Source organism: Perna viridis, chromosome 6 (assembly GCF_037379345.1).
Source record: "Perna viridis isolate PV_CMFRI_1.1 ecotype Kerala chromosome 6, ASM3737934v1, whole genome shotgun sequence".
NCBI classification, from domain to species: domain Eukaryota; kingdom Metazoa; phylum Mollusca; class Bivalvia; order Mytilida; family Mytilidae; genus Perna; species Perna viridis.
The window spans coordinates 12400714-12426142 of NC_142450.1; the positions used below are offsets into that span (position 1 = coordinate 12400714).

The following is a 25429-nucleotide window of genomic DNA, read 5'->3' on the forward strand; positions in this document are numbered from 1 at the left end:
TATAACTTGCCTTAACAGGAAGATATTGCTATATGGAGAATTCCTTGCTTTTTGTCTGTTGTGTTATTCCCCTGTGCCATATGGATCCAATGGGTATTTGGAGAATAATTTGTTTGAGTGCACCGTATGTGTTAATTTGTGTAATTACCTTTTCATCCTGTAAAATGCATTCTCTATATAATCGTTATTATGGGGTAGGCATTGCCTAAATCAGCGAGCACCGTGAGCTTTACCATACATGTACCGTCTGTGCGAGACTCGTAAAAATGATAAAGGACATTACAAAGAGGGGGAGGGTCGACCTGCATGAAAATTTTTGCTTCCAAAGTGCAATATTTTTATTTATATTTAAGCAGCAAGAAAAATCAATATTTCTATTTTAAAATCTGTCTTGTTAATTAATGGGGAAGTTTTTTTCAATAAATGAATAACTTGAACATCCCCCCCCCCAAAAAAAAAAATCCAACCCCATAACCCCCTTTCCCCTCGCTCTCAAAATGGTCAATGACTTTACAACACTTCGCAAAAACGTTTTTTATACCTTAAGGACGTCTCTAGCAACACCCATTTCAGTTTTGGCCTGGCAGATCAATCTGTACAGATACCGGAAATATTACAGTTCTCCACGGATGGTGGGGATATTTTACACCTATCATGTGACGTAAACAAAATTCAGACGACAGCTGCAAATTCCAAACAAGAAAATAATTGACTTTCCTATCTTAGAAAAGCTATGCTTCGATTTTGAGAATATAATCGGAGTTCTATTTTTTCCGAGGCGGGTTAGGTTCTTGACAACAGCAACGGCGGAACTGCGAAGATACACGTACGTACATCCACGTGTTTTCCGAAGTTTTAATAAACATAACATTCACTTCTTTAAATAAGTAAAACAAATTAGAAAAAGACTTGACAACTATCAGAAAAGATGAATTTATTTTTACTGAAACGTAATCTTAACCTATATTGTTTTATTTGTTTGAAGGAAATGATGAAGTGAACAGTCACTTTTTGTTACTTCCGGGACATGACTTTTTTTGTTATTATATTAGATTGGGGAACCTTAAGGGAAATTTAGAAAGTACACGTAATGACGATGTTCGCTGTAAACTGTAGATTAATGACTCTTTATTTCGTAAGCCCACATGGAATTGTGAGCAGCTTGACTTCTGTCGTTAAAACATACCATCCAACAGCTTTGCACATACTCGACCGCAATGGCATTTTTGGTGTCAGAAGTGGGATCCGAAAATTGAAATTCAAATATAGTGAAGTGATTGAACCTAGTTGTTTCTGGATTTGCAGTTCCATTTTGTGATCGATAGATCAGTGTGTTTTCTGTGTTTATTCTTACCTTGCAGGGGCGTAGCTAGGCCTGTTTTAGTTGTACGCAAAATTACGGTTAGGGGTCTTGGGGTGGGGGGGGGGTGTCGCGGAAAAGTACAAAATTTCCGGAATTGATGGTTTTGATATCGCGAATTACTTTATGGTGTATATTGGAGTATCATTATGTATTAAAAAGGATTTGTCTTTGCATAAAACCTTTATTTCATCTTTAAAATGTATGTATTTTTGTTACTTTTTCCGAAAGTACGCAACTGCGTATTTGCGTATAGGCAGCTACGCACCTACCTTGGATTTACGTTGTGTTGAACATTTTTTTATGCCTATAATATCTTCTAGAAGGTCGTGGAATAGGGGGACATCTTTGGAAAAATTACCGATGGCACCCTCATTGTAACCTAAAAAGCAAGCAAACGGAGATGCCCTTGCAAAAACTCGTGTTACGCCGTCTATGTAGAGACAGGGGATGATTTTCAAAAACTGGACAAGAACTTCCATTCGTATATGAGAAGAAAAGAAATGGAATGATGTGCAAATGTTGGAGATGTCAGCTTATGAACTAAAACAGACAATTCAGAGCGGTTAAACTACATGTAAGTGGTTTTGATGAACTTTTGACAGAAACTTACTTTTCCATATGATGCTCGAGATATACAGACATAGTGAGAATTAAGACAAAAGACATTATCAAGTAGTTTCTGTATCTTTGAAATTCAATTTGACTCATTCAGTCAAACTTTGCAGATTAATAAACTACAAACTGTTAAAAATAGTCTTTCTCACAATTAATTGGAAAGGAGTGAAGCAAGAATGTATCAACTTTAAACATTTAGTGACCAGTGTTCTAAATGAAATTCCAGAACATTTCAGACATTCAAACAAACATTTTGACAGTGCATTTTACTAGTGCAGAAGAAAGATGAAAAGACATAATTAACTTTTTTAACATTTTGAAAAAAAAATTCATCCTGTAACATGCATGTTCTATGTAATCGTAATAAACTGTAGATTAATGACAATTCTGTTTATTTTGTGAGCCGCCTGTATTGAAAACACTTATGTGCTGTCCATGCCTGAGTAAATCACTTTTTTTTTTAAATAGCATACCGCAATACATCCAAAAAAAGACGAACGTATAACATTCGGGATGGTATATTTCATCTACAATCAATATAAGAACGAACTGTAATGATTATTCTCATAGTATTTATTTTCAAAGTAACACGCTTACTGATTAGCTTACTTTGGGGTGTGTTTCACTTGCTGAAGACCTTTTGGTGTTCTCTGAAAGTATTTACTATTTTTGCATCAAGGTTTTACTCCCGCTGGTGCATTTGTTGCGTTTCTCCATATCCGTTCTGTTTTCTTCTGTTGGCTTTAAAATCATTCTGAAAATTTTTTCTTCGCATATATATCGTCATTAATTCAATTCAGAAAATGAAAATAAGCGATATTTAGCTGAATAAAATCACTGAGTTGAGATGTGATTCAGTTAGCATTATGCAATCATCGGGATTACATTACCGTATTTCGCAAATGCATCTTGTAAATGTGAAGGAACAGAAGAAATTAACAAAAGTGTAAAATGTAAAGAAATTTGTTGATCAACAAGAAGCGTTTGTATTGTAAATATTTCCCCATCATGAAAGGTGTATTTTTATGTAAAGTTCGTTGTTTGTAATGTCGAATACTCGTTTCATAATACAATGTACTTTAAACCCTCATAGGGAGACATTGAAACAATAAAAATTACCAATTCTCATTTGTTGCTATAGTGAGCAACACTTCATTCTCCTCATGAAGCGTTTGTAATGTAAATATTTCCCCTTCATGAAAGGTGTATTTTTTATGCATAGTAAAGTTCAATAACACAATTGTTGCTATGTCGAATATTCGTTTCATATTACTTTAAAGCTCATAGGGAAACATTGATACAACAAAAAATTACCAATTCGCATTTGAAGCTATAGTAAGCAATGCTTCATTCTCATATTACTCTGTAATGATTAACAATGTATTTTTTCTTTAAAGCTAAACAAAAAGAATACCAGATAGAGATCACAAATGTGCATGTTTTCATAAGTCTTTGTCACAGTGTTCCTTCCTACAGCTTACGTAAAGGTGTGTTTACACTTGTTGGTGACCTCTGAAAGTATTTACTATTTTGTAGTAAGGTTATACGCTGGTGCATTTGTTACGTTTCATTATATCCGTTCTTTTTCTACTAATATTCACAAGATTTCATACATTTCGACATATGTGCATTAGTTTTCTCAGTGGTATGCACTATTGCATAAAAAACAAAATTCTAATCACTTAACTGTATATAAATACCTTTCACTTTCCTTTAAATTTTGATTTGGTGTCAAATACTCATCTTTATCTTGTAAATAAGGGAAATTCTATATTCTACTTGTATCGGGTGTTTTGGCAATAATAATCATAGATCCAAAATCGAGGACAAAATTTTAAACATTTTTCATAAATTTAACAGCAAAAGTCAAAGACGTAAACAAAGATGTGACGACAGAGAAACCTAGAAATATTATGCATAATCTTATAAAAACCAACACTTTTCAAAGGATTAAAATCATGTAAAACTCTTGAACTGATTTATCTCCCTATGAAGGTATCAGTTTCTTCACAAACATAAACATGTGATGCATATCCTTCCAAAATATTACCACCTGAATCTATTGAATAGTAATGGGGCCATGCTTCCGAGGTATTAAAATATAAAGCCCTTAAGTTCGGTTATCTCCCTTTCGCAGACATTGGCCTAACTTCATCTTTTTCGTGCACTTCTACACATACGCATTCCCTCCCAAGACAAATTATTAAAATCCATTAAAAGATTAAGGAAGGGGAGTTAAACTAAAAAAAAAAAGAATGCACATGATGAAAAGCAAGAAGAAGCTACACATAGAAAAGAGAATAGACATGATGAATCGCAAAAACTGCACCGGCATATAATCTACATACAAAATACTGAATAATTTCAGAAATCAACAAATGGTCTTCGACAAGTCTAACCACACATTTAAGTAAGCACTTAAAGCCAAAACAAAAAGTAACAAAAAAAATTAAAAAATTAAAAAAAATAAATACACGGCAACAGAACGATGACACTTCTTCAAAATAAAACTAAAGAGTATAAAGGTTTAAAATGTAAATCGTTAGGTTGGATTGCATTTTGCAGGCATAAGATAATTATCTTCCTTCTACATACAATGCTTAAAATTCCCATGAAATTTCATTAATCGAAGAATTTGTACATTCACGAAATGTAGACAGATAAACTGAGGAAAGAAAAACAGGATGATTCTTATATACCTCTTTCCAAAATTCGTTTGCATAAATAAAAACATAAAATTCAACTTCTACTCGACCGTAACTAACAGTCCACGTCAGGAGCACTGTTAGGGTAACTACAGACATACCCGGTAATTATGGCTTAATATGTGGCTTTTGTTAATATTTCCAATGTTCTGATGGACAATACCAGTTGAGGGCTAATGACAAGGGCAATATGAAAAGACCATTACTTATTGATCTATGTTACTATGCCTCTGGCAGTAAGATATTGAGGACAAATGACCAAAGACATTTTTACTTTTAATACGAATGCAAATTCTGTGCTATTGAAATAACAAATATAATAAAACAAAGAAAAAGTTTATTGGTCATTAAGTAGTACTCCAACTAAGAATCATGCAAAATGTGAATCATGGGTAAAAAGTCTACATATTTTTATTTTTGATATTTTGTTTGAACAGCCAATTTACATTCAGTTCTTCATATAACCCATGTTCTTAGGAGATAAAAATTATATAGAATGCACTGTACATTTCAAAATTAAGGAAGGTAACTCAGTAAAAAACACTCAAATACAATACAATCTATTGAATTTTCAATATTGATTATCTCCTAAGAGCAGGCAAATTTGAATGAATAATTACACATTTCAAAATATAGACCCATAAAACAACTAATTACAAAAATAAAAATATGGAGCCTTTTTTGGGGTGTATCACATTTTTCAGATTTTGCATGATTCTTACAAAGACTATTACTTAAATATTACGGATTTCCCGAATGCTGACAGCACTAGTAATAAATGCACATTGTTCATTGGCTTTGAATTTCTTATCTTAAGTGCATAAAACTAAATATGATACTATTAATATAATAAGTGCAAAAAATAATGGAATTGCACAATTTTACTTTCTATTAAAAATTAACTTTTAAAAAAATAATAAGAAATTTTTATGAAATTGTCATTTTTTAAAATAATATTTTTTACAGAATGTTATATTATTTAATTAAGCATTTGATTGTTTGTTTACCAATTTATATCTTTGAAAAACATAAAAAATCAAGTGTATAAAAAAAATGTACATAGAATTAATCAGGCTGATTTTTTTAGTTATAACAGTACCTATTCAAAACTACATACCAGAAAAAAAACATACTATAAAATATTTGAGGAGAAAAATATGAGTCAACACAGAAAAGAAGATAAATTTAACAGTAATTGTTTACATTCAGATTTAACGTGTACAACATTCTAAAACTATTAACAATGACAAAAATATATCACAAATTATTATGCTGTGTCACAACTGGATTTCGTTTTTTCAATTAACTTTCCATGGTGGAAGTTAGCACACAAATGAAAGATTTTTTATGGCCTAGTTTAATTATCACATTTTGTTTTGAAAGTAAAAAATGTCATCACTTGAATGGGATCAATTTGTATTTGTTCAAAACATTTCTGCCCTTACATGTAAGTTTATTCTGAAATTCTAATATCAAGTTAAAGAAATATTTCAGATTATAACTTGGAATTTAGTAGGCAAACCAGTTTTTCCTATGAAATCTGTAGGTAGCACAGCAATTCGAAATGGTATGAAACCTTTATCATTTTTTCAATAGATTATTAATAAAAGGTAAAACTTTTTTATTGGAAGGTGGCTAATACAATCTAACTAACACTGAAATATTTTACTACTTTTCTAATAACTTTTCCATCATGAACTAGTATAAACAGCAAAATCCATACGAGTCATACTGTTAAAAAATTAATACTGACATTTACCTTTATATACTGTTTTATGATATTAAAAAAGAGCAAAACAAGGAATGATTTCACTATAATTTCTCTGGCCAGCCAGAGAGATGCTTAAGAAAGCAACCATTTGATTTTAAGGGTAGTATTTTTTTTTGGTATTTCATCACTGTAACTGTAAATTTGGTCCTCATTTTTCCTTCTCAATTATTCGTAAAAGCTTTTAACAAACATCCCAAACACCTAGTGCAGTCATTTAATATCAAAATTTGATTCTGGTCACACCTTATAAAATCAAATGGTTGCTCCATATGAAATACAAAATACATGGTGTACGTCATTGTAATGCTACTAACACGATGATTGTTCCATGAGACTACTTAATAACAGTAGTTTTGATCAAAGCAAATGATTTATGTATTAAAAAAGAAAATCATGTATCATATCTTAAAAATAAAATATCAGCAAAGACCTTTTTGAAAAAAAAATGAAATAGCAAAAATAAAATTCATGATATGGAATTTTTGACCATTTTTTAATTGGCATATGTATTCACTAATTCAATCCTTAAGCATATACTCATTAAAGAAACCTTAACAATTGTATTCAACCTGTTCCACACCAACCAAAAATGACATGTACGTGTAATTTAAGTACCATTCTATGTAAGAATCGGGCAATGGGTGGCACATTATTTTCCCCAATTTAAGTAATTTTTGCCTCAAATATATTCAGTACAAATAGAATCAACCAAAAAGCTATTTAAGTTTATCCTGAAGGATCTGTGATGCATCAGATATTTTTTATTGCTTATATAGGGAAAAGTGTGGGAAAATTTTTCCGCCATTTTTCTGTAGTGCATTTCAACTAAGTTTTACCTATCAATATCTTAAGATGGCAAATTTAACTTTGATGGTTATTTCTGGTGGTTATCAGGTATAATTTATTGGTTAATGTAACAAAATCTCTGCAATGTAAGATTTTTTTTTTACGAAACTGGGTCCAGTCAACCATTAAAAAATCACAATATGCTTTTTTTCACTACTTCCAATCAGCTTTTACCTCCCACTCTTTCACTACTTCCAATCAGATTTTACGTCCCACTCTTTCACTACTTCCAATCAGCTTTTACCTCCCACTCTTTATCATTTAACCATGTTTTCAATTCATTGAGCTAAATTCATGTTTGTTAACTTGTAGTGTCAGAAACTTGGTGATAATATACAATGTAAAAATAATTATACCCAAATGTTTTCGAGTCAGAATATTTGTTTTCTGAATTTAGGATGTTTGCTGGTCATGTTCAGTCATTTCTGTCAGATTTACGGACTCCTCCAAAATCTCAAACACTAATATATCAAAAGCAAGCACACTGATCAATATTTTTTTTCTTCTTTCATTAGTATTTTATTCGTTTTACAATATAATATCTGTTTAAAGAGAGACAAAATCAAAGAAAAATGTCCAAAACTTGAAACAATTAAAAATCCTTAATATTTTTTTTCAAAATAACAAAAAATAAAAATAATCCAAGTGAAAAAATCAAGTATCTAAGCTATTTTTTCATTATATTATATTTATTTTTTATTTTTTTTTTTTTTTAGAAAAAAACATGTACCAGTAGGTCAATAGATCCTAAATTTTGATCATTTTATGCAGAAGTGAGAATGCTCACATGAAATAGGTCAAAGTTCAGATATACTCATGTTGGGTCCAGCCAGGAGTAGAAATTAATCTAAAATGTCAACTTGGCAGCTGGACCAGTAGACTAAAAAATGTACTGGTCCTACAGAAAACTTCTGGTCCTGCAGGATTTGGATGTGAGAAATGACATGACGAGAAAACAACCTAATTATTAAAAAGTCCCGGTTGAACCTTGATACGACTGCAGAGGTTGAACCCTGAACAGATGGAGCAAGTATAGACACAACATTATTTCTGCAATATTTTTTCTCCATTTTACTTCATTTTAATATTACTGTTGACTCAGTCTCTTTATTGTACAAATGTATGTTGTTTCTGCATTTTTTACTTTTGCAATCCAATCAACGATGAAATTTGAACAAGCCAACGGACTTGTCAGTAGAAAAAATCTACTGAACCAACAGGAATTTCACAAGTTTCGGACCAGCAGACCGGAGTTAATTCCTAGCCCTAGGTCGAGCCAAACAAAAACAACTTCCTGTTTCTCACCTTGGAAACATATAAGCTGGTGAATATGGATTCAAAGACAGGTAAGTAGACTTAGACATAAGTTTGTCACAAAACAGGAAACAAACAAATACAATGTATACATCATTGACCTTAGCAGCATCACTGACATAGAATAATACAAAAGTATAATATCAACAAAATTTTCTGTATCACATTTAAAAGTCAGTCTCTGTAAGAATCAGGTTGTGGGCCAAAAATTATTTGAAAAACCTATCACTTTTACAGTGTAATTTGACTTTTTGTAAAATCATAATCAAGGAATAAAAAGAAAAATTTTCCATATCAGTTTGGAATAATGAGTTATAATTTCACAGAAATGCAATGCAATTGAACATTTCAAGGCTCAGTCAAAAACCTCAATTTTCTACCTGACATTCAAATGAAAACTTTGACTTCATTGACTGAAAGTATATTATCAGATCAGTGGGTTTTTGACATGCTTGTTCCAGATTCTTACAAAGACTTATACTTAAGAATCAACAATGACTGGTGGCAAATGAGATAATTTCTGTTTCCGTGATGAGGAATCAAGCAGCATCTCCTTTGACGGAGAGTTTGTGTCTCCATGACATTTACTCTCTACATTTATAATGGTTCCAACATTTATTGGTGGTAAAATACTTTTACGTGTCTTGGGTGTTGGAAAATCTATTGAAGTTTCAAAATTCTCTTTGTGGTCATTAAAAATGTCATCTTTTCTGTCTATTGATGAGTCTGTTATTTCATCTGATGGTATTGTTGAAAGATCCTGCTGAATTGTAGGTGCAGAAGATGCACCCATTGGGACACCTTCTTTATTGTCGCCGTATGACTTGAGTTCTGTTCCACTTGAACGACTTCTATCCTGAAAAATTGATTTAATTTTCAGCATTACTTCAAAATAATTTTACGATGTTCAATGAGATAAAAATTACCTTTATTTAAGGAATGTAACTTATATCTGAATATATTATTATATAAAAAGAACTTTGGTTCGATTTACACAGAATGAATCGTAAAGTGGTTTATATTATAAGTAAATCAAACCAAAGTTCTTTATACAAGATAATATATTCAGATAATTACATTCCCTATAATTTAACATTTTGGCAAAAATATGATTAATTGATATTTATTTATTCAAATACACATGCCTTTTTTCAGACAGGATTATTTCATTGGTAAAAGTAGTCCAGTTAAAAGGGGCGTGGTTTTAAGTTCATGACCTTGTTTATTGATGAGATGATAGGAAAATTTTGTATCCAAGATGAAATAAAAACGATAGCATCTTTTCTATCAGTAAAAATGGATAAATTAAATTATACATGGATACAGCATATTACAAGATGCTATAAACACAGATTTAACAATGGTTCTACATGTACATGTACCTCATTGAAAATCTTTGAAAAATTGAAATTTTTTAAAAATGGTTGATATAGTGTTCATAATCTTGATACTGCAAGTACATGTAATTAAGTCAGTTGAGTTAGCTTCAGACATTTCATGAGTTCTTCCAAACATAACTTACTGTGAGCAGTCTCCCGCCTCTTTCCTTATATTTGGAGAATTCAAAACAACAGACGAGATAAAATAGTACCAGGAACCATGCTGAGGCTGATAAAAAGGAAATAATGAAAATAATACCACCACTCAAACCTGAAATGAGAAACATAGACTTACATAGTAACGGTTCAAACCACGTCGTTGGTAACCACGATATTCTGAGCAACACACAATACACATGATGAACACACACCACACAGAAGTAGCAGTTAGGACAACTAAAAACAATGGTCCTCCAGATAAACCTGGAAGAAAGATATGAAATAGAAAATAGACGGCAGAACTCATAAAATATATATCCCATAAATGAAGGTAAGAAAAAAACTACCAACCTGATAAAATCTAGGCAATAGTCAAAAGGAAAAGTCAAAGAGAAAGTCCATATATGAAATAGAAAAACATCAAAGTAAAAACCAGAAAAGCAGAAACCACTGCATTGGTCCTGACTTGTTATTGGCATTTCTGATAGAAATTGTAAGTTAGACCAGGTTTTATAATGTACTTACAAAATGTAACCTCCAACTTCATTACGGTTACCAATAAGTATTTTCGGAATATTACAATATGAATGGGTAGCATAAAATTTCCACAGGAAAAAAAAATTAGTAAAGTTAAATGTCAGTCCCCATAAGAATAAGGCAGTGGGTGAAACAAGTTCTGAAAAAAACCCATCATTTTGATGGTGTAATTTGAATATTTGCACTATCTGAATCAAGGAAATCAGAAAAGATGAACATTTCAAGGGCAAATAACTCTGTCCAAAACCTCATTTTTCTAAAAATTCTATTGAAAAATTTCTGAGCAAAGCCAGCGATGTAGAGATCAAATAATGGTCTTCTCAAATAAAGAAAGTATCCTTGAGTGATATTACATTGTAAGATTGGTAGGTTTTTAACATGCATGTTTCTGATTTTTCCCATTCTGCCCGTTTCTTACAAATACTTTAACTTAAAACAGTACAGAAAATATGAACATAATTCATAGTTGCATATGATATACCACTGGACATGTAGAAAGCAAGATCTCATAACCCTACAGTTCTTGTAAGACACCTTTCCAAAGCCAGAAACTTGCTCTGCTATTTTCAAGTGAAATTGAATAAATGTGGAAGCAGATCAGCGGTGGAAGGAGGTCTGGTTGTTGGAACCCCCTCCTAACCACCTTTGAAAAATTGTGTTAATTTGGTGCAAAACTTGTGCAAAAATGAAAAAATGTTAGCCTAGAAGCCCCGCCTATTCATTTCATAACCTTTGAATCCTCTCCTGGAATAGCATCGTTTAAAACAATACCAATTCTATTAAGAAACTATGATAGTAATATTCATAACAGCAACTAAATATAACTATGGTACACCTCCCTTAGCCATGTATGCATGGCTAGCCACACGAGAAGGCTAAACAAAAAATATATTTTATTTCTCTATTTTTTTTTTGTAAATGGCAATGAATCAGGATTTGATACTAACAGTAGTCCAACAGTCCAGTGACTACCAATTTTGAGAGAGGACTACCTTGAAATTTTAACTAGTACTTCGTTGGGGTACCTAATTTAATCCTTAAAATTTTATTATTCCTAAGGACAGGATGGCAAAATAATTTCGAGGACTACCTTATTTATCTAATATGTATTACTGTGGGCTACATGGTGAGGAAAGTTAATGTCAAACCCTGTGAATGTTTGTCAAAACCTTCAAAATTTTCTCTCTATTCAGTATAGAATTGTTACCTACCAGAATCTGTGTCAGAAGCTGTATGATTGGATGTTCCATTCATTTGGGTTTAATGGTCAGGGTCACAAATTTTCTTTGACATAACTGTTTTTCTGTTAAAATATATATATGAGAGTTTTATCATAACAAATACTAAGTAAAACAATAAGTTTGTAAAACACATGGATAGATTGATTGATTTGAAGTAGTTTTGGTTTTTTTTTGTTGTTATTGCAAATGTTTCATAGGATTTCAGGACTAAAACATTTGTTACATTGTTAATTTGTACAAGTTCTACATACTGAGCCTCATCATTTCTGCTCTGAGCAATAAAAGCTTGCAGGGAAGCAAGTTTCCCAACTCGGATAATTATTCTGACTCCAAGCCCACCAGTTGTCATTCTATTCTCTGAATACCAAGTGCTTGGTGGAGAAACAGTGACTACCATGTCTTCTGTGAGACTTGGCTAGGAATCAAACTAACGACCTCCCACATGACTCAATTATGAGCCCACTGAGGTGATTATTATTAAAAACATTAGAATCAATGATGTGCTCACATATAAAAAGTCTTCTACTGAGATCAATTACAATTTTTCTTAAGGTGATGATTCAAAAGTTCAATATCAAGTTTTACCATGAACTACATTTATGTAAACCATGTACATGAACTACATGTACATGTACAAAGTCACAAATGCATGTAATTCAAATATTTAATATCAGTCTTTGCCATGTAAATTTCTGACAACAAAGCCCAAGCTCAAATATTTTAATGACCTTTTATATAAATCATTGGCAAATTGGCCAAATTCTGCAAGCCCACCAGCAATTTTACCAGTCATGGTTGTTAGGCTGGTGTCAATTTCAAAGACTGTAATATGAACTGGGACTTAAAAAGTTATCACAGTACTTTGGATATAACAAAAAATTACAGAAACTTCAAAATAGAAGGATAATAAAAAAAACATAAACATCTACATGTAAGTGCATGTAAAAAATGTGAAAAAATGAAACAGACAATCTACATGTATATACACATACATTTTGTACACAGTGAAGATAACAGAACAGAATTCAATCATATAAAAATAAAACTGAAGATAAAGAATACAAGACAGAACACAAAAAAATTCAACAGATTATGAACTCTTATAAAAAAATGCCATGTAAAACCAGCTGAACCTGTAATATTGCAAGTGAGTAAAATCCCAGAAGTGTCAAATATGCTAGACTATAAATCCCCAGAATGTAAAGGTAGGTTTGAGTGATAGATATTTTTAGCTTTGCCATTCCTTATCTCAATTATCACATGCACATGTATACATACATACCTCATGAAGCAGTTACCAAAATCTTTATCAACATGATCAATGTCAAATTTCTCATGCTAAGTAATCATTGACAAAAAATATAGTGTCATGATTTTAAATATTCATTTATTACCAATTACCACTAAATAACATGAAACTGAGTGCAGTGCATCAGTGTCAAATGGGTACATTCTTGTGTTTTTTTATTTAAAAATGATTGTACAAAGTAAAATGAAAAACAAATCAGAGGTTGTGAAAGGGCTGAAGTGCCTGAGGGATATTAACTATTACTATTATTATGTATAAATTCATAAATATATATTACATGTGTTTAATCTAACAGAATCCAGAGATTAACTAAGATAAATACATCATAATGTAATGATCATGTACACTGGGATCTCACTGTATCACATCAGTCAATCAGTTTCTAGACTAAGGAAAAACAGGAATATGGAAAGTGGATTTCTACTACGGCATCAAATCTTTCATTGCATTAAACTTATTTTTCTGATGCAGCACTCAATAACTGCTTACAAAATAGGTGAGGTAAATTAAATGTTCCCACTGTAATAATGTATTGAAGTGAAAATTCTCTAAAATTAATTTTATCAAAAACCTTGCAATGGCAATTTGTAGGGACACACTTCAACAACTTTTCAATGGACCATGGTAAATTTTTAATCTTATTTTCATCTTCATTCAATTTGACAGCAACTTTCTGAACATGACCATTAAAAAAAATGAGATTGGACAAAAACCACAAAAAATTCTGAGTTTGCCCCTAAATTTTCTGACCTTAGGAAATATTGATAAATAAGTGGTTTCAAAGTTAAGGCTTGGTCCCTAATTCAAGCACAACAAACAGGAGGGTTTGCCGTTTCAAGTCCAAGCCAAAAGTACTGTTTGTTCTGACGTCACCAAACTAGCTGTCCTGGCACGTACCGGGCCACCCCAGCTGCCTGGGTCGCGACTGACAATCCTGGAAAGTCAACACGGTAATAGGAACAGTGACCTTTGAATCAATAATAACAAGAATATAAATATAAATCAACAATAAGCAAAAACCATCACACCCCCTCCCTTAAAATTCTAATTCCTGTTACACTACAAAAATAAATCTGTAGTGGTGTTTAAATATAATTCCTTATTTTTTTATTGTTGTTTAAATTTTACTTATATATATCCTATTCACTGAATATTTGTTTGAAAATATCCACATATCCTAAGTTGATTCCCCATGCCATTAAATGGGTTTTTGCCAACCAAAACCAAATCACAGGTAACTGCTGACATCATCAAGAACACTCCTATACTAAAAATATACATTGTTCCAAGATCTAGTTCTAGCAATGGTGCAATACAGTGGGACCTGTGATATACATGTAGTGTAAACAGAATATACAGACTGTGGTGTCATAGTTATAGGGACAAAGTGTGAGTGATGTCCAACATGCAGTATGTATATCATCTGTCAAAAAATATGAATGGCTCAAAATCTTTCTGTAGGAAAAGACTTTTTCTGGAAGTGACAAACATTGTATGCTATTAGGAGGTAATTGTTTGAACTTTTAACACAGATGCACGTCATTAATCCCTTCTGGGATTCAGCTTTCGGGCTGTTTTCTGATTTGGCCACCCACAGAGCCGCCAAGTCCGAAACAGCCCCGAACATAATCCCGAAGGGGATTAGTATTTCATATGTAGTAAGAAGTTCACATAACCTTCTTTGTCAAGACAAAACAGCATGTATGGTCCATTATCAATAAAGTTAAATGTTATTTGAGTACAAATACCTCCATCCCTCATACACATATACAAACCCAAATCATCTTATATATATCACTAGAGTGCAATGAACTCTGTTTATGTTTACAGCTATCCAGTCTCTATTACCTAATTACTTGCACCCACACCTAAAACGTCAGTAAACCGACATATCAAATGCCATATTCAAGATTCATACAGACTCATATCTGTCAAAAAACTAATTTATGAATATGAAAATAAGGTCATCAATACAACGCTGAATTTGACCGAGTGTTTTCCTTACCTGAAATATTATAATAAAAGAAGTTCTTTGTATACCATAGTACCTCAAAGCTTAGTTTGTAGTGTTTAAACCATTCTAATTATTGTTGGAATAAACCAAACAAATTGATTGGAGATTTGTGGGGGAAAACAAAGGAACTGAAACGAAACCACGAATGTTTTTATTTTACAGATCTAACTAATGTTTCAAATTGAAACTGCTACAACAGCTCATAGAAATGTACCCGAGACCACAGATCGTGTAGATTGATTGATTGATTGATTGTTGGGGTTTAACGTCCGAGCAGCAATATTTCATCTATATTCAGACGATGAACATGAAATGGATGATAAAATGAACATGAAATGATGATGAAATGAAAAATGGGATGGGACACAAGGACAGTAGGGTCGACAAATTTTGATTGCCACTAGAAAAAGGGAGGGATGGGTAAGGTCGGGCAATTTAGCCTCCTGTGGCGGAGTGCAGTAGTTCCTACTCCTATCGAATACCACAGCAGGGTTCTTTAACGTGCGAGAAACGTGGCATCTTTCCCAACACGGTGCACCACTATGCTTTGCGGTCAGGTTTTCCGTATTATAGCCTGACAACCCGAGCATGTAACATGCCAGGGGTATCCCATTCCACCACCTGGGGCACACATCCCAGTTGCTCTGTGGGCAGAGCGCCTAGCCCCCGGCTAGGTTTCTGAGCACTATTTAGTCGCCTTTTACGACAAGCTTAGCGCTGCTGCAGCTGCAGGCCTATTAATTTGACACCCGGACCTGCACGGGGCTCAGTTTGTGTAGAAACAGCAAAAAAAAATTATTATTTTTTTTTTTTGTTCTTTTTTAAAATAGTTGAATAATTAATTCAAACAGTAGTCATGGAATGTATTTTAGATAAAGTCCTACACGTACATGTAATTCATATAAATATAAATGTTCAAACTCGAGCCACAGGTGTTTCGTACCAAATCTTGGTACACGTATAACTCCTTTCTTTCTCCTTTGGAGATCATTAGTGGCAGCTAACGAATAAACACGATCCTGTTTGTTTCAGATATTAATTAAGCGATGACAATCAATTAATTAACAACGAAGAACATAAAATAACCAAAAATAAAACAAATAAATTAACATAAGTAAATCGTGAGCAACTCGTACCTCACTAAAGACTGGGAGCATGGACCAGGTGCACCGGTAGGGTAAGCGTCCTCTGCTTTTCTAGAAAAACCCGCCGAGTTACTCATAAAAAAGTCTAGCCCAGGGTAGACGAAAGATGAAAATAAAACTATGACACATTGAACAAATCAGTTTAAAATCATGGTGCAGATGGATACAACGTAACGATCCACGAGTTCATGATGACGACCATAAAACTTCTGTGGTGATGACTTCAATCTTGTAGCAACAAACCCTGTACCAGAAGCTTAATTGTAAGTAGTCTAGCGCGATACAAATAGTCTAGCTGTGTAAAGTTGCGACAAGCTCTGGCATAACGTTTGAATTGTGATATAAAAACTTCACACACAGGTGCTGAAGGGATGTTGCCACAGATGAAAGGAAAGTATACAATACGGAATGAAAAGTCATCGCGTTTGTCGTATAGTTTGGTCAATAGTTTTCCTTTACCATTGACCTCAAAGTGTAGGTCACTGCATGACGTCACAGTGTATATAGTATCCTTTATCTCAAGTTCCTTGGGGTAGTAGTGATGTATAAAATTTATGGTAAGATAACATGAAAAAAAACATAAGTGGATAGGCGCCTCTGATCTTAAAATCTACATTAGTCGTAATAGCTTCTAGCACTGAAAAGTAAAATGAAAATAAAAGTTTTTTTAAGTACCAGTCCATATAAAATTCAGACACGGTCCATGTTAAAGTGATTTATGGTGTAGAGAAACCCCATGGATCAGACGATGCTTTCTTGGTCGAGATAAGCTATATTACTATGTGACAATATTCCGTTCTGTATAAAGACCTGTACTTTTGAGAAAACTACACTTTAACTTCCCACTAAAATCAACCAAATTAAGAACGATAACTCTTGCAAAGTGCTAATTTCATGTACAATCAATATTAATTTTATCTCAAAAGCGCAAACCCCAAAAGAAAAACTAAGACTGGTTATGTACGTGATCTAGAACGGTTTCTGAACAAGAAATGAAACCGAGTTTGGTGGGTTTTTGACACTGCATGAATCACCGCCTGTCTGATTTTTATAAAGGCTGCTACTTAAAACAATAACCCGTAGTATTTTTCTTTCTTTTTTATCGCTAATTAAAAGATCGGCATCAAGAGTAGACATGAGGACATGACACAAATCCTTGTCTGACACCATGTTCTGACAAAAGCTTGTTTGTCGGGTCCGTATTTGATACAAGTAAATTTGTACAAAATGTTAATGTCATCTTTCAGGATGGGGGTTTCAGTTAATTTACGCGGACCCGGATTATTAAATTATGTTGTAATAGAAGGTACTTATCACATTGATGATTGACAGCCGTGAAACGTACATATATTAACAGTAAACAATTCAGAGTTCTCCGTCAATAGAATATCTAGTGCTGGAGGAAAAGGTAAGAGAATAAATTCAGTCATCTTAAATGGCGATCACGCGTGAAGTTTATCAGACTATAACTGGCGAAATTAACAGCATCATTAACGTACATGTGTTATATCGCTAGATCGATAGCCGATAAATGCCGCGTTCAGAAAAAGTATTTGTTGCATGGACAGTATCAGACGCGGGTACAGGAATTAAAAAAAAAACGGGTGGGCGCTCTGACTGACCAAAAAGGGGGCGCTTTGAAAATTTGATTTCCTTTCATTTCAACCATGCAAGCCCACCGACGCCCCACCCCGAAAAACGGGAGGGCGCGCACTAAGTATGGATTCACCTTTGAATTTTACGAAACAGATCGCGAGTTATTATAACCCCACGAAAACTGGTAAGCGTTACTTTTATGCATTAATTTTCCATCCTTTTTTCTATGTTAAGTAGTTCAGAGATTAATTATATATCGATGATATTGGAACTATATAAAAACATATATAGTCAGTGACTCACTACATAATGCCACATGTCCAAGCAATTATTAGAGATAAGATGCACGGAAGATACCATTTTTGGTCGGTTTGTTAGCACAAATCTCAAATTGACAACATCGTTGCAGCACATTGAATCAATTTAATTGATTCATCGTTGGTGCATGTCACATAAAAATCTTATCCGATTCTATCCAATGTAGTCTGAGGTGCCAAATTAATAGTAGGCTTATAAACAAATTGAAATTAACATTTTTATGAAGTTTTTTTTATATTTTAGATGGCTAGTAGAACAAAAGCAGTGATTTTAGTGACGGCAATAATCATAATCCTCAGTGGAAACACGGGTGAGAATTTCGTTACCATTAAAAAAAAACAGAAAAAAAAAACTTATTTTAACTTTTTTAGCTTGAATGGATATTTGTACTTGTATAAAAGCCAGTATGACTTGAAATTTCAGCATACTACATACTGTTTGGTAACATAAATTTCACTAAATTCTTTTCCTGCTTAGAAGAAAATAAATGTTGAATTCAATCGCGGTAGAATATTTTGAAGTTTAGCGCTTGTATGTACATGTGAATCAAATATTAGAGAAGTTCAGTTATACAAGATTTGTTAATATTTCATATATTGAGACTACTCAGCGTCTGGCTTCCTAAAACATATGACTAACTTAATGGAGAAAAGGTCAACAACACCAACCTCCTAAAAAAAGCGTCAAATCATGCAACTTTCCTCAAATGTTTTTTTTAAAAAGTACAGAGTGTTAATTTCGTTCCATTTTTTCGAGTAGAGCCGGAACTGAAACCAGACAATATATATTTAACCTTTTTATCTCATGGGCAAATTATGCACTGCAGTATTTCCACTCATACCTTACACACTTCACTTCGGAATAGTTGAGTTTCCAATATTCCCTTTTAAAATATTTTCTTCTTTCTCTCACATATAGATTCAGCACGAGTGGCAAAGAGGGAAGGAGGCCGGGTCGATTTACGATGTAGGAAAAAGGGCACAACAATAACGGTCCTCACTGCTTATTATGGATCACTGCCTAAAAACAAACCCACTGCATGTGGGGATCCAAACGCCAAAGTAACCATCGCTGGCCTTTGTGATGGTAGAGTTGAATGCTCGGCCATAGTAAGCGATTCATTATTTTTGGGAACGACGTGTGGACCCTCAGTTAGGAAGCAGACGCTTATTGTGACGTACAACTGCGAAAAAGGTAAGAGATAACACATATATAAATATATATGGTTATATAAGATAAATGCAAATGATTATTTAAGATAAATGTATATTATATGGCTAAATAAGATACATGCAAGATACAATAGTCCACTGAAATGCAAGACAAAGTTTTCTGCGAAATAATCAAAAATACCCGAAGATAAATCGCATCAGCAATTGTAAAACAAATATTATAATGAAACATATGTATAAATTAATTTTTAGAATTCATTATAGCTTAAAATATATCTTACGAAATTAGTTGATGTTGAGATAAAATTTGAATCTTTTTGTTTGATATTTGAACGATAGAAAATACCATTATAAACGTCTGAAATCTATATGACAATTAATTTAGTCATAACCATCAATTTCCAGGGGCGGATTCAGGCGGGGGCCTAGCGGGCGGGCGCCCCCTCCCCCCTAAAATTTGCTAATTTTACCATAAAGGATATCTACATTACATCCGCTCTTAAAGAATATTTCAAAAAATTTTAACTGTGCACCCCCCCCCCAATCTAAAATTCTGGATTTCTACCGTCAACAGTTGTTCATTTTTTGCAGACGATACGGTTTTCTGTCTGGGTAAAGCAATAATTTATCTTTAGAGAATGATATGAATTGCCCAACTTTAACTTTAAATTCATTTAAACAATTGTTTTTCAAACGGAATCAGGTTAATGTAAAAGTGAACAACTGAGATCATAGCTCTTCGTCGACACTGATAAAATAAAACGTAGAAAGAGACAAGGAAACCTGTATAAACCGTCTCTTTTGGACTTTAAACATTGTTCGGTTTACCCAGGTTCAAAAGGGGCACCCCTCCTTTTCAAAGTGTCTGGATCCGCCCTGGTTCAATATGCATTCAATCTAACTTTAAAAAAGGACTTAAAATGTGTCTGGTTTAGACAGGTTGTCGAATTTTTCAAGGTTTGGTTTAGATAGATTTCGATGTATAGCCATATATACAAAAATGATTTCAGAGGTCGACACACCCACAGTGAGACAGGGAAAAACAAAGACTATCAGCTGTAGTGGAGGCGGTTTCATTCTGATCAGTTCGGCAATCTATGGTTTTGGCAGCGGTCCATCATGTTCAGACCCAAACGCACTAACTATTATGGAGGGATTGTGTAATAATCTTCCGACATGTACAGTTACTGCCGACGACGCTACATTCCCTTCGTCGACCTGTAATGCCAGAAGACGAGAGTCGCTGAAGATCATCTACGAATGCGTGACTCGTAGGTTTTTTTTAATCTTGCAATTGACGGTATTTTTGTATACCTTACGTTGAAGACAACGGTGTAATTCCGAAGTTTAAATGGTACCCTTTTTCGGATCATTCGCTCACAAAATTGAGATTTTAAACAGTCGTCTGTTTTTTTCTCATAATTTGAAAATAATAACACGAACAATATATATTTTGAAAAAGTATTGATTTAATTGAAAACGGTCTTGCTGCTTTGAAAAGCGGTTTGATCTGAGAAGGGGATGGACACTTAAATTATTCATAGATTAGTGATTTAGTTTCTATTGGTCTTATGCAAATTTCTGTGCTTGGATTTGTCTATATTAATATGAGTGTTTAATAATATATACATTTCCGTGGCGGGTTCGGGGGTGGGGGCACGGCGCCCACCCCCTCAGAAAAAAAAATTGTTGAAAAATTGTGTGTGCTAAATCTTGAAAAACAGTCACTTCGTGATCTTCACTGGTGATCCTGTCAAGATTTTTTTGCCCCTCCCCCTTACCTAAAACTCTGGATCTGCCACTGCATTTGTTAAGTTTTTACCCAAAAATAATACTGATTCCCTTGATGATTTATTGTTGATAATGTTTTCATCAGTCAATAGTACGTAAACTTAATTTTGATTGGCTCAAAATCATATTCATATATTCATTTTTCAATAGCGTAAGACAAATAATACATTGCATTTGCAAGGCGCATTTTCAAAATATCATTTAGATATTTTACCCACACAATTTATATGATGAGAGAAATCGTAATTCAACCAAGGATTTTTGCAGTAGTCTTTACTTAAAAACATCCTTGATTCAACTGTATCATGCTTTATCAGAACAGCAGAATTCTTAGACTTGCTACAAGTCCCTCTTTATTATTATAATGATATATATCATCATAATTTATTTTATTAAAGTGTCACACATCAGATTATAAACATAATACTATATACAATCATGTAAAATAACATAAAACAATATAAGTAAAAATGACATCCGGTTAGTATACGGCCTATGAGACATTATAAACCACATTTAAACAGTGAAAAAACGATTTCTGAAAAATAAAATAACAATATTTATGACATAGAAAATCTATGTAATTAGCCTCGCTAATAGAACCACTACTAATTGCTGTGGATAATTAGTAGATTTGCTATCAGAGGGATACATGCAATCAATAAACCTTTTTTTCGTATATTCTTTAATATAAAGAGAGGGACTTATAGCGAGTCTTTAGAGTTCCTTGTATACCTTCTTCACGTTAATACAGCTTGGAAAATATTAATGCACGTTTCTGTCGTAAAATATGGCAACGTGTTTGATTTGCGTATTAAAGTTACCAACTGTTTGGTATTTTATTTTCAGCTAGAGGCCCAATCTACCCATTGTGGGGAGGTATTACATGCCCCTCTTCATCAGCGCTTGTTTATGCTGGTAAGTAAACAATACATGTAGTAGAAAACCAAAGTCCTAAAAAGACAGCTTTATAAAAACGCAGGTTGCATGGGATTCTCATAGGAAATGTAATTTTAAAAAATCAAAATCGGCCCTCTTATTTTTATAAAGTTGATATTTTGGGGTGTGGTCCCTTTGGGCTCTCACGAGTTGAGAACCGGAAGATGTATCTGAAATCAGATTGAAAAATGGTGGCGGGGTTTTTCCCAAGGAATCTTATGATTTTCTTTATCGTGCAAAAAAAATTAAAAAATGAATTTTGTTTTGGGGGATGGTCCAATTTCGTACCCTTTTAACTTCAAAAACGGTTCAAGATATGGCCTAGGCTTACATTTAAACAAACTTTGAAAACAGAATTTCGAAATTTAAGAAACGCATTGATATCTGAATCACCAAAATCGGATTAAGAAGACACTTTTCTATCAATTCTAATGACAACACCAAATACCTCCTCTTAGCCCCTTATTTTCAACTATTTTCGAAAAAAATAAAAGAACCCCCGCCATGTCCCTATGAAAGATGTTTTAAAATTTCAAAAAGATCGGGTAAGTTTTACCCATGTTCTCGTAAATAAAATAAATGAAAGTTAACACGCCAACGACGAGGTCGACAAGGCGATACCATCATACGTCCAAATTGTAAATGCCGTCGTATAAAAATAGATATAGACGCTGGCGCTCCAGAAATAATGTCGTTAGTATGACATTTTAAATTGGCGAGAGCCATAAAGATGTCTCGTTTCTAGCAATGGAGCTGCCCGGGTCTGATCCTTTCTGGAATTAAGGTTTCCGTCACACACAAAAATCTCAGTAAAACAGTGGTATATATGTAATATATATAGTGCAACACCACTCGAGAAAGTTTTGTTGAGGGAAAAAAATCTGCATAAAAACTTATGAATGTGACATTCTGCACTCAGAAGCTAATGCGCTTTATCCCGAGCTTTTGTAGACAGGCTCTTCAATGTATCTTCTTGTCGACACTTTTTTCAAATGTTAAACAACTTTACATTCACAAATCAGATCTATAAGACTTTAAACAGATGCAAACCCTATTAGTGTTGGTCAATAATTTCTTTTTGGCCATGGCCCGTGCATGGTTGGACAATCTGAAGTCACGTAATACACACTTTTAATGTTTTATTTCAGGATTCATGGCAGGATCCAGTTTTGACGGCACGGGGAATGGAGCGAATTATCAGTGTCTGCCAACTAGTCCAGTTTATGACGCTTTCAACACATCTGCTAATGCTAACAGAGCAGGAATATCTGTCGCAACTTTAGCAACAGACGGAAGTGTACTTGCAAGTAATTTAAACGAAAAGATTATCCAGTGTTCGATGTGTCAAACAATCACGGCCAATACAGTCACTATGCTTATTGGTAACAACACATGCCCATCAAGCTGGACAACTGAATATACCGGTTATCTTGTAAGCGAACAGGAGACTTCTGGTAGAACAGGCAAAGGTTACGCATGTCTGAAAGAAAACCCAGATTTGATAGACAATAGCTCTGGTAAGACAAATACAGCTACAGTCAATTTAGTGGAGCATGAATGTGGCGCACTGCCTTGTGGAACTTATACAAATTATCAAGAGGTAGCGTGCATTGTATGTTCTATTTAATTTAATAATAAAAAAAACACACTAAGTGCACTCACACGTGTTCTTATATTTCCTATTGTTAACATTTTTAAATGTAATACCGTCCATAACTCAAGTATAAAACCATCGAAAAGGAATACAAAAGCAAAAAGTGATACAAGGAACCAATCGGAACAACTCGGCCATTTCCGCTACATTAAAAACGACCTCGGATGCAGAAAAAAAGAATTTCTTCATGAAAATTTGCCGAAATTGTTGTCATACGCAACTCAAAGTAGTTCTATTCACCAGGTAGCGCTAAAAAATTTGGTGAGATATCACAAAAAATAAAGAACAGCCCAGTCGAGAATTTTGGCGCGTAGCGAGGAGATAGGAAAAAATTAATGGTAAAAGTTTCAACCGGTAAAACTATAAATTTAGAATCGGATCGGTCAAAATTCCAGACAGATTCCGCCCAGTGGCTCCGAGGTTTTTCTTCGGTGAAACTAGAAAGGCTAAGGAGTTCCGATTGACAAGGAACATGCATGATTTGGCACAAAAATTCCACAATCTATTCAACAAATAAAATTGTCAATGGAAGTTTGCTAAAGCAGATACAATTATAAATTTTATTTACTTGGCTCGAAGCCCCTACTATATAAACTGAAGAATTCTATTCACGTAATCACATTTGGCATAAACAGCTAAAACCTAATGTTAATGTAAAACCAGCATTTTACAGTGGTAAATGGTATCACGTTAAAACAATTAGTTGACTTAGACTGGGCACAACCATGCTACCAGGTCAAATAGGAAAATATGTTAAAGATATAGCACCTTTATGCCAAAAATGTTGAGTTTCTGGGGACATTAAGCACGTCCTTATAGATTGTTTAGAACACCACCAAGTATGTTTGGAACTTAAAGAAAATGTCCACAAATTGGGTCTCCACACTCTTTCGCAACTAATCCTTCTTAACCCACCAATATCAGTTCAGCAACAAGTCTGGTCAGCATAAGCGCAATTTATTTCAGTCATTGGTTATCATAATAAAATATAGCATACTTTTGTTTAAATTAAGGTAAATGTCCTTAAATAACTGAAAGCTCTATATATATAGTTTTTTCTATTTATTTCAAGTTGGATAATCCACACCCTATACATGTATATCAAGTGTAGTTGCACTGATTTCAGCCGAGCAGTTTCAGGTGGTCGTGCGACACACTTATAAATATGTAGGGTCAATATCTAACGTAATAAAACCATAACCACCATATTCGTACAGTACCATTTATCTTAAATAATATCATTTTTCATTTTTCAATAAAAAACAAAATAATATATAATTGACTTAAAATAAAATTAAGCACCTGATATGGGGTTCCACAATGCATTATATTTATACACATAGTCTCTCATTTTAATTATTTATTTTTTACTATTATTATTTATTGTTATTTATTTTTTTACTTTTGTTAATCATGTACACATATGCTTATGAAACATAACTACCGCGCCGATAGCTCCAGCCGTGTGTAGTATAATGTCGCGTGCGTTCTTCTTGAAAAAAACTCCGGTTCATACATAGTCATAAAGCTAAACTCCCAATTAAAAAATATTTTTTATTTT

The 25429-nt window shown here is 33.5% G+C and overlaps 2 protein-coding genes across 7 annotated transcripts; one reads left to right on the forward strand and one right to left on the reverse strand.

The window, feature by feature from the left end:
• Window positions 1-4946: 4946 nt before the first annotated feature.
• Window positions 4947-15401, reverse strand: LOC148613686 (uncharacterized). 6 transcript variants are annotated; one of them, XM_088587199.1, is made up of 5 exons: window positions 15245-15387; window positions 14137-14206; window positions 11901-11992; window positions 10137-10264; window positions 4947-9470 (listed from the first exon to the last, which is right to left on the reverse strand). In XM_088587199.1, exons 3-5 carry the CDS (start codon window positions 11941-11943, stop codon window positions 9096-9098), a joined length of 546 nt encoding a protein of 181 aa, XP_088443325.1. In that variant the 5' UTR covers window positions 11944-11992; window positions 14137-14206; window positions 15245-15387; the 3' UTR covers window positions 4947-9095. The 6 variants fall into 6 exon arrangements, with proteins under 6 accessions (XP_088443325.1, XP_088443324.1, XP_088443323.1 ...); XM_088587198.1 differs by lacking the exon at window positions 10137-10264 and adding an exon at window positions 10289-10416 and having other exon boundaries at window positions 15245-15386; XM_088587197.1 differs by lacking the exon at window positions 14137-14206 and having other exon boundaries at window positions 15245-15401.
• Window positions 14536-23841, forward strand: LOC148613687 (uncharacterized). Its single transcript, XM_088586410.1, has 6 exons — window positions 14536-14628; window positions 18556-18622; window positions 19231-19506; window positions 20495-20755; window positions 22125-22193; window positions 23363-23841. Exons 2-6 carry the CDS (start codon window positions 18556-18558, stop codon window positions 23839-23841), a joined length of 1152 nt encoding a protein of 383 aa, XP_088442536.1. The 5' UTR covers window positions 14536-14628.
• The last annotated feature ends 1588 nt before the right edge of the window (window positions 23842-25429 follow it).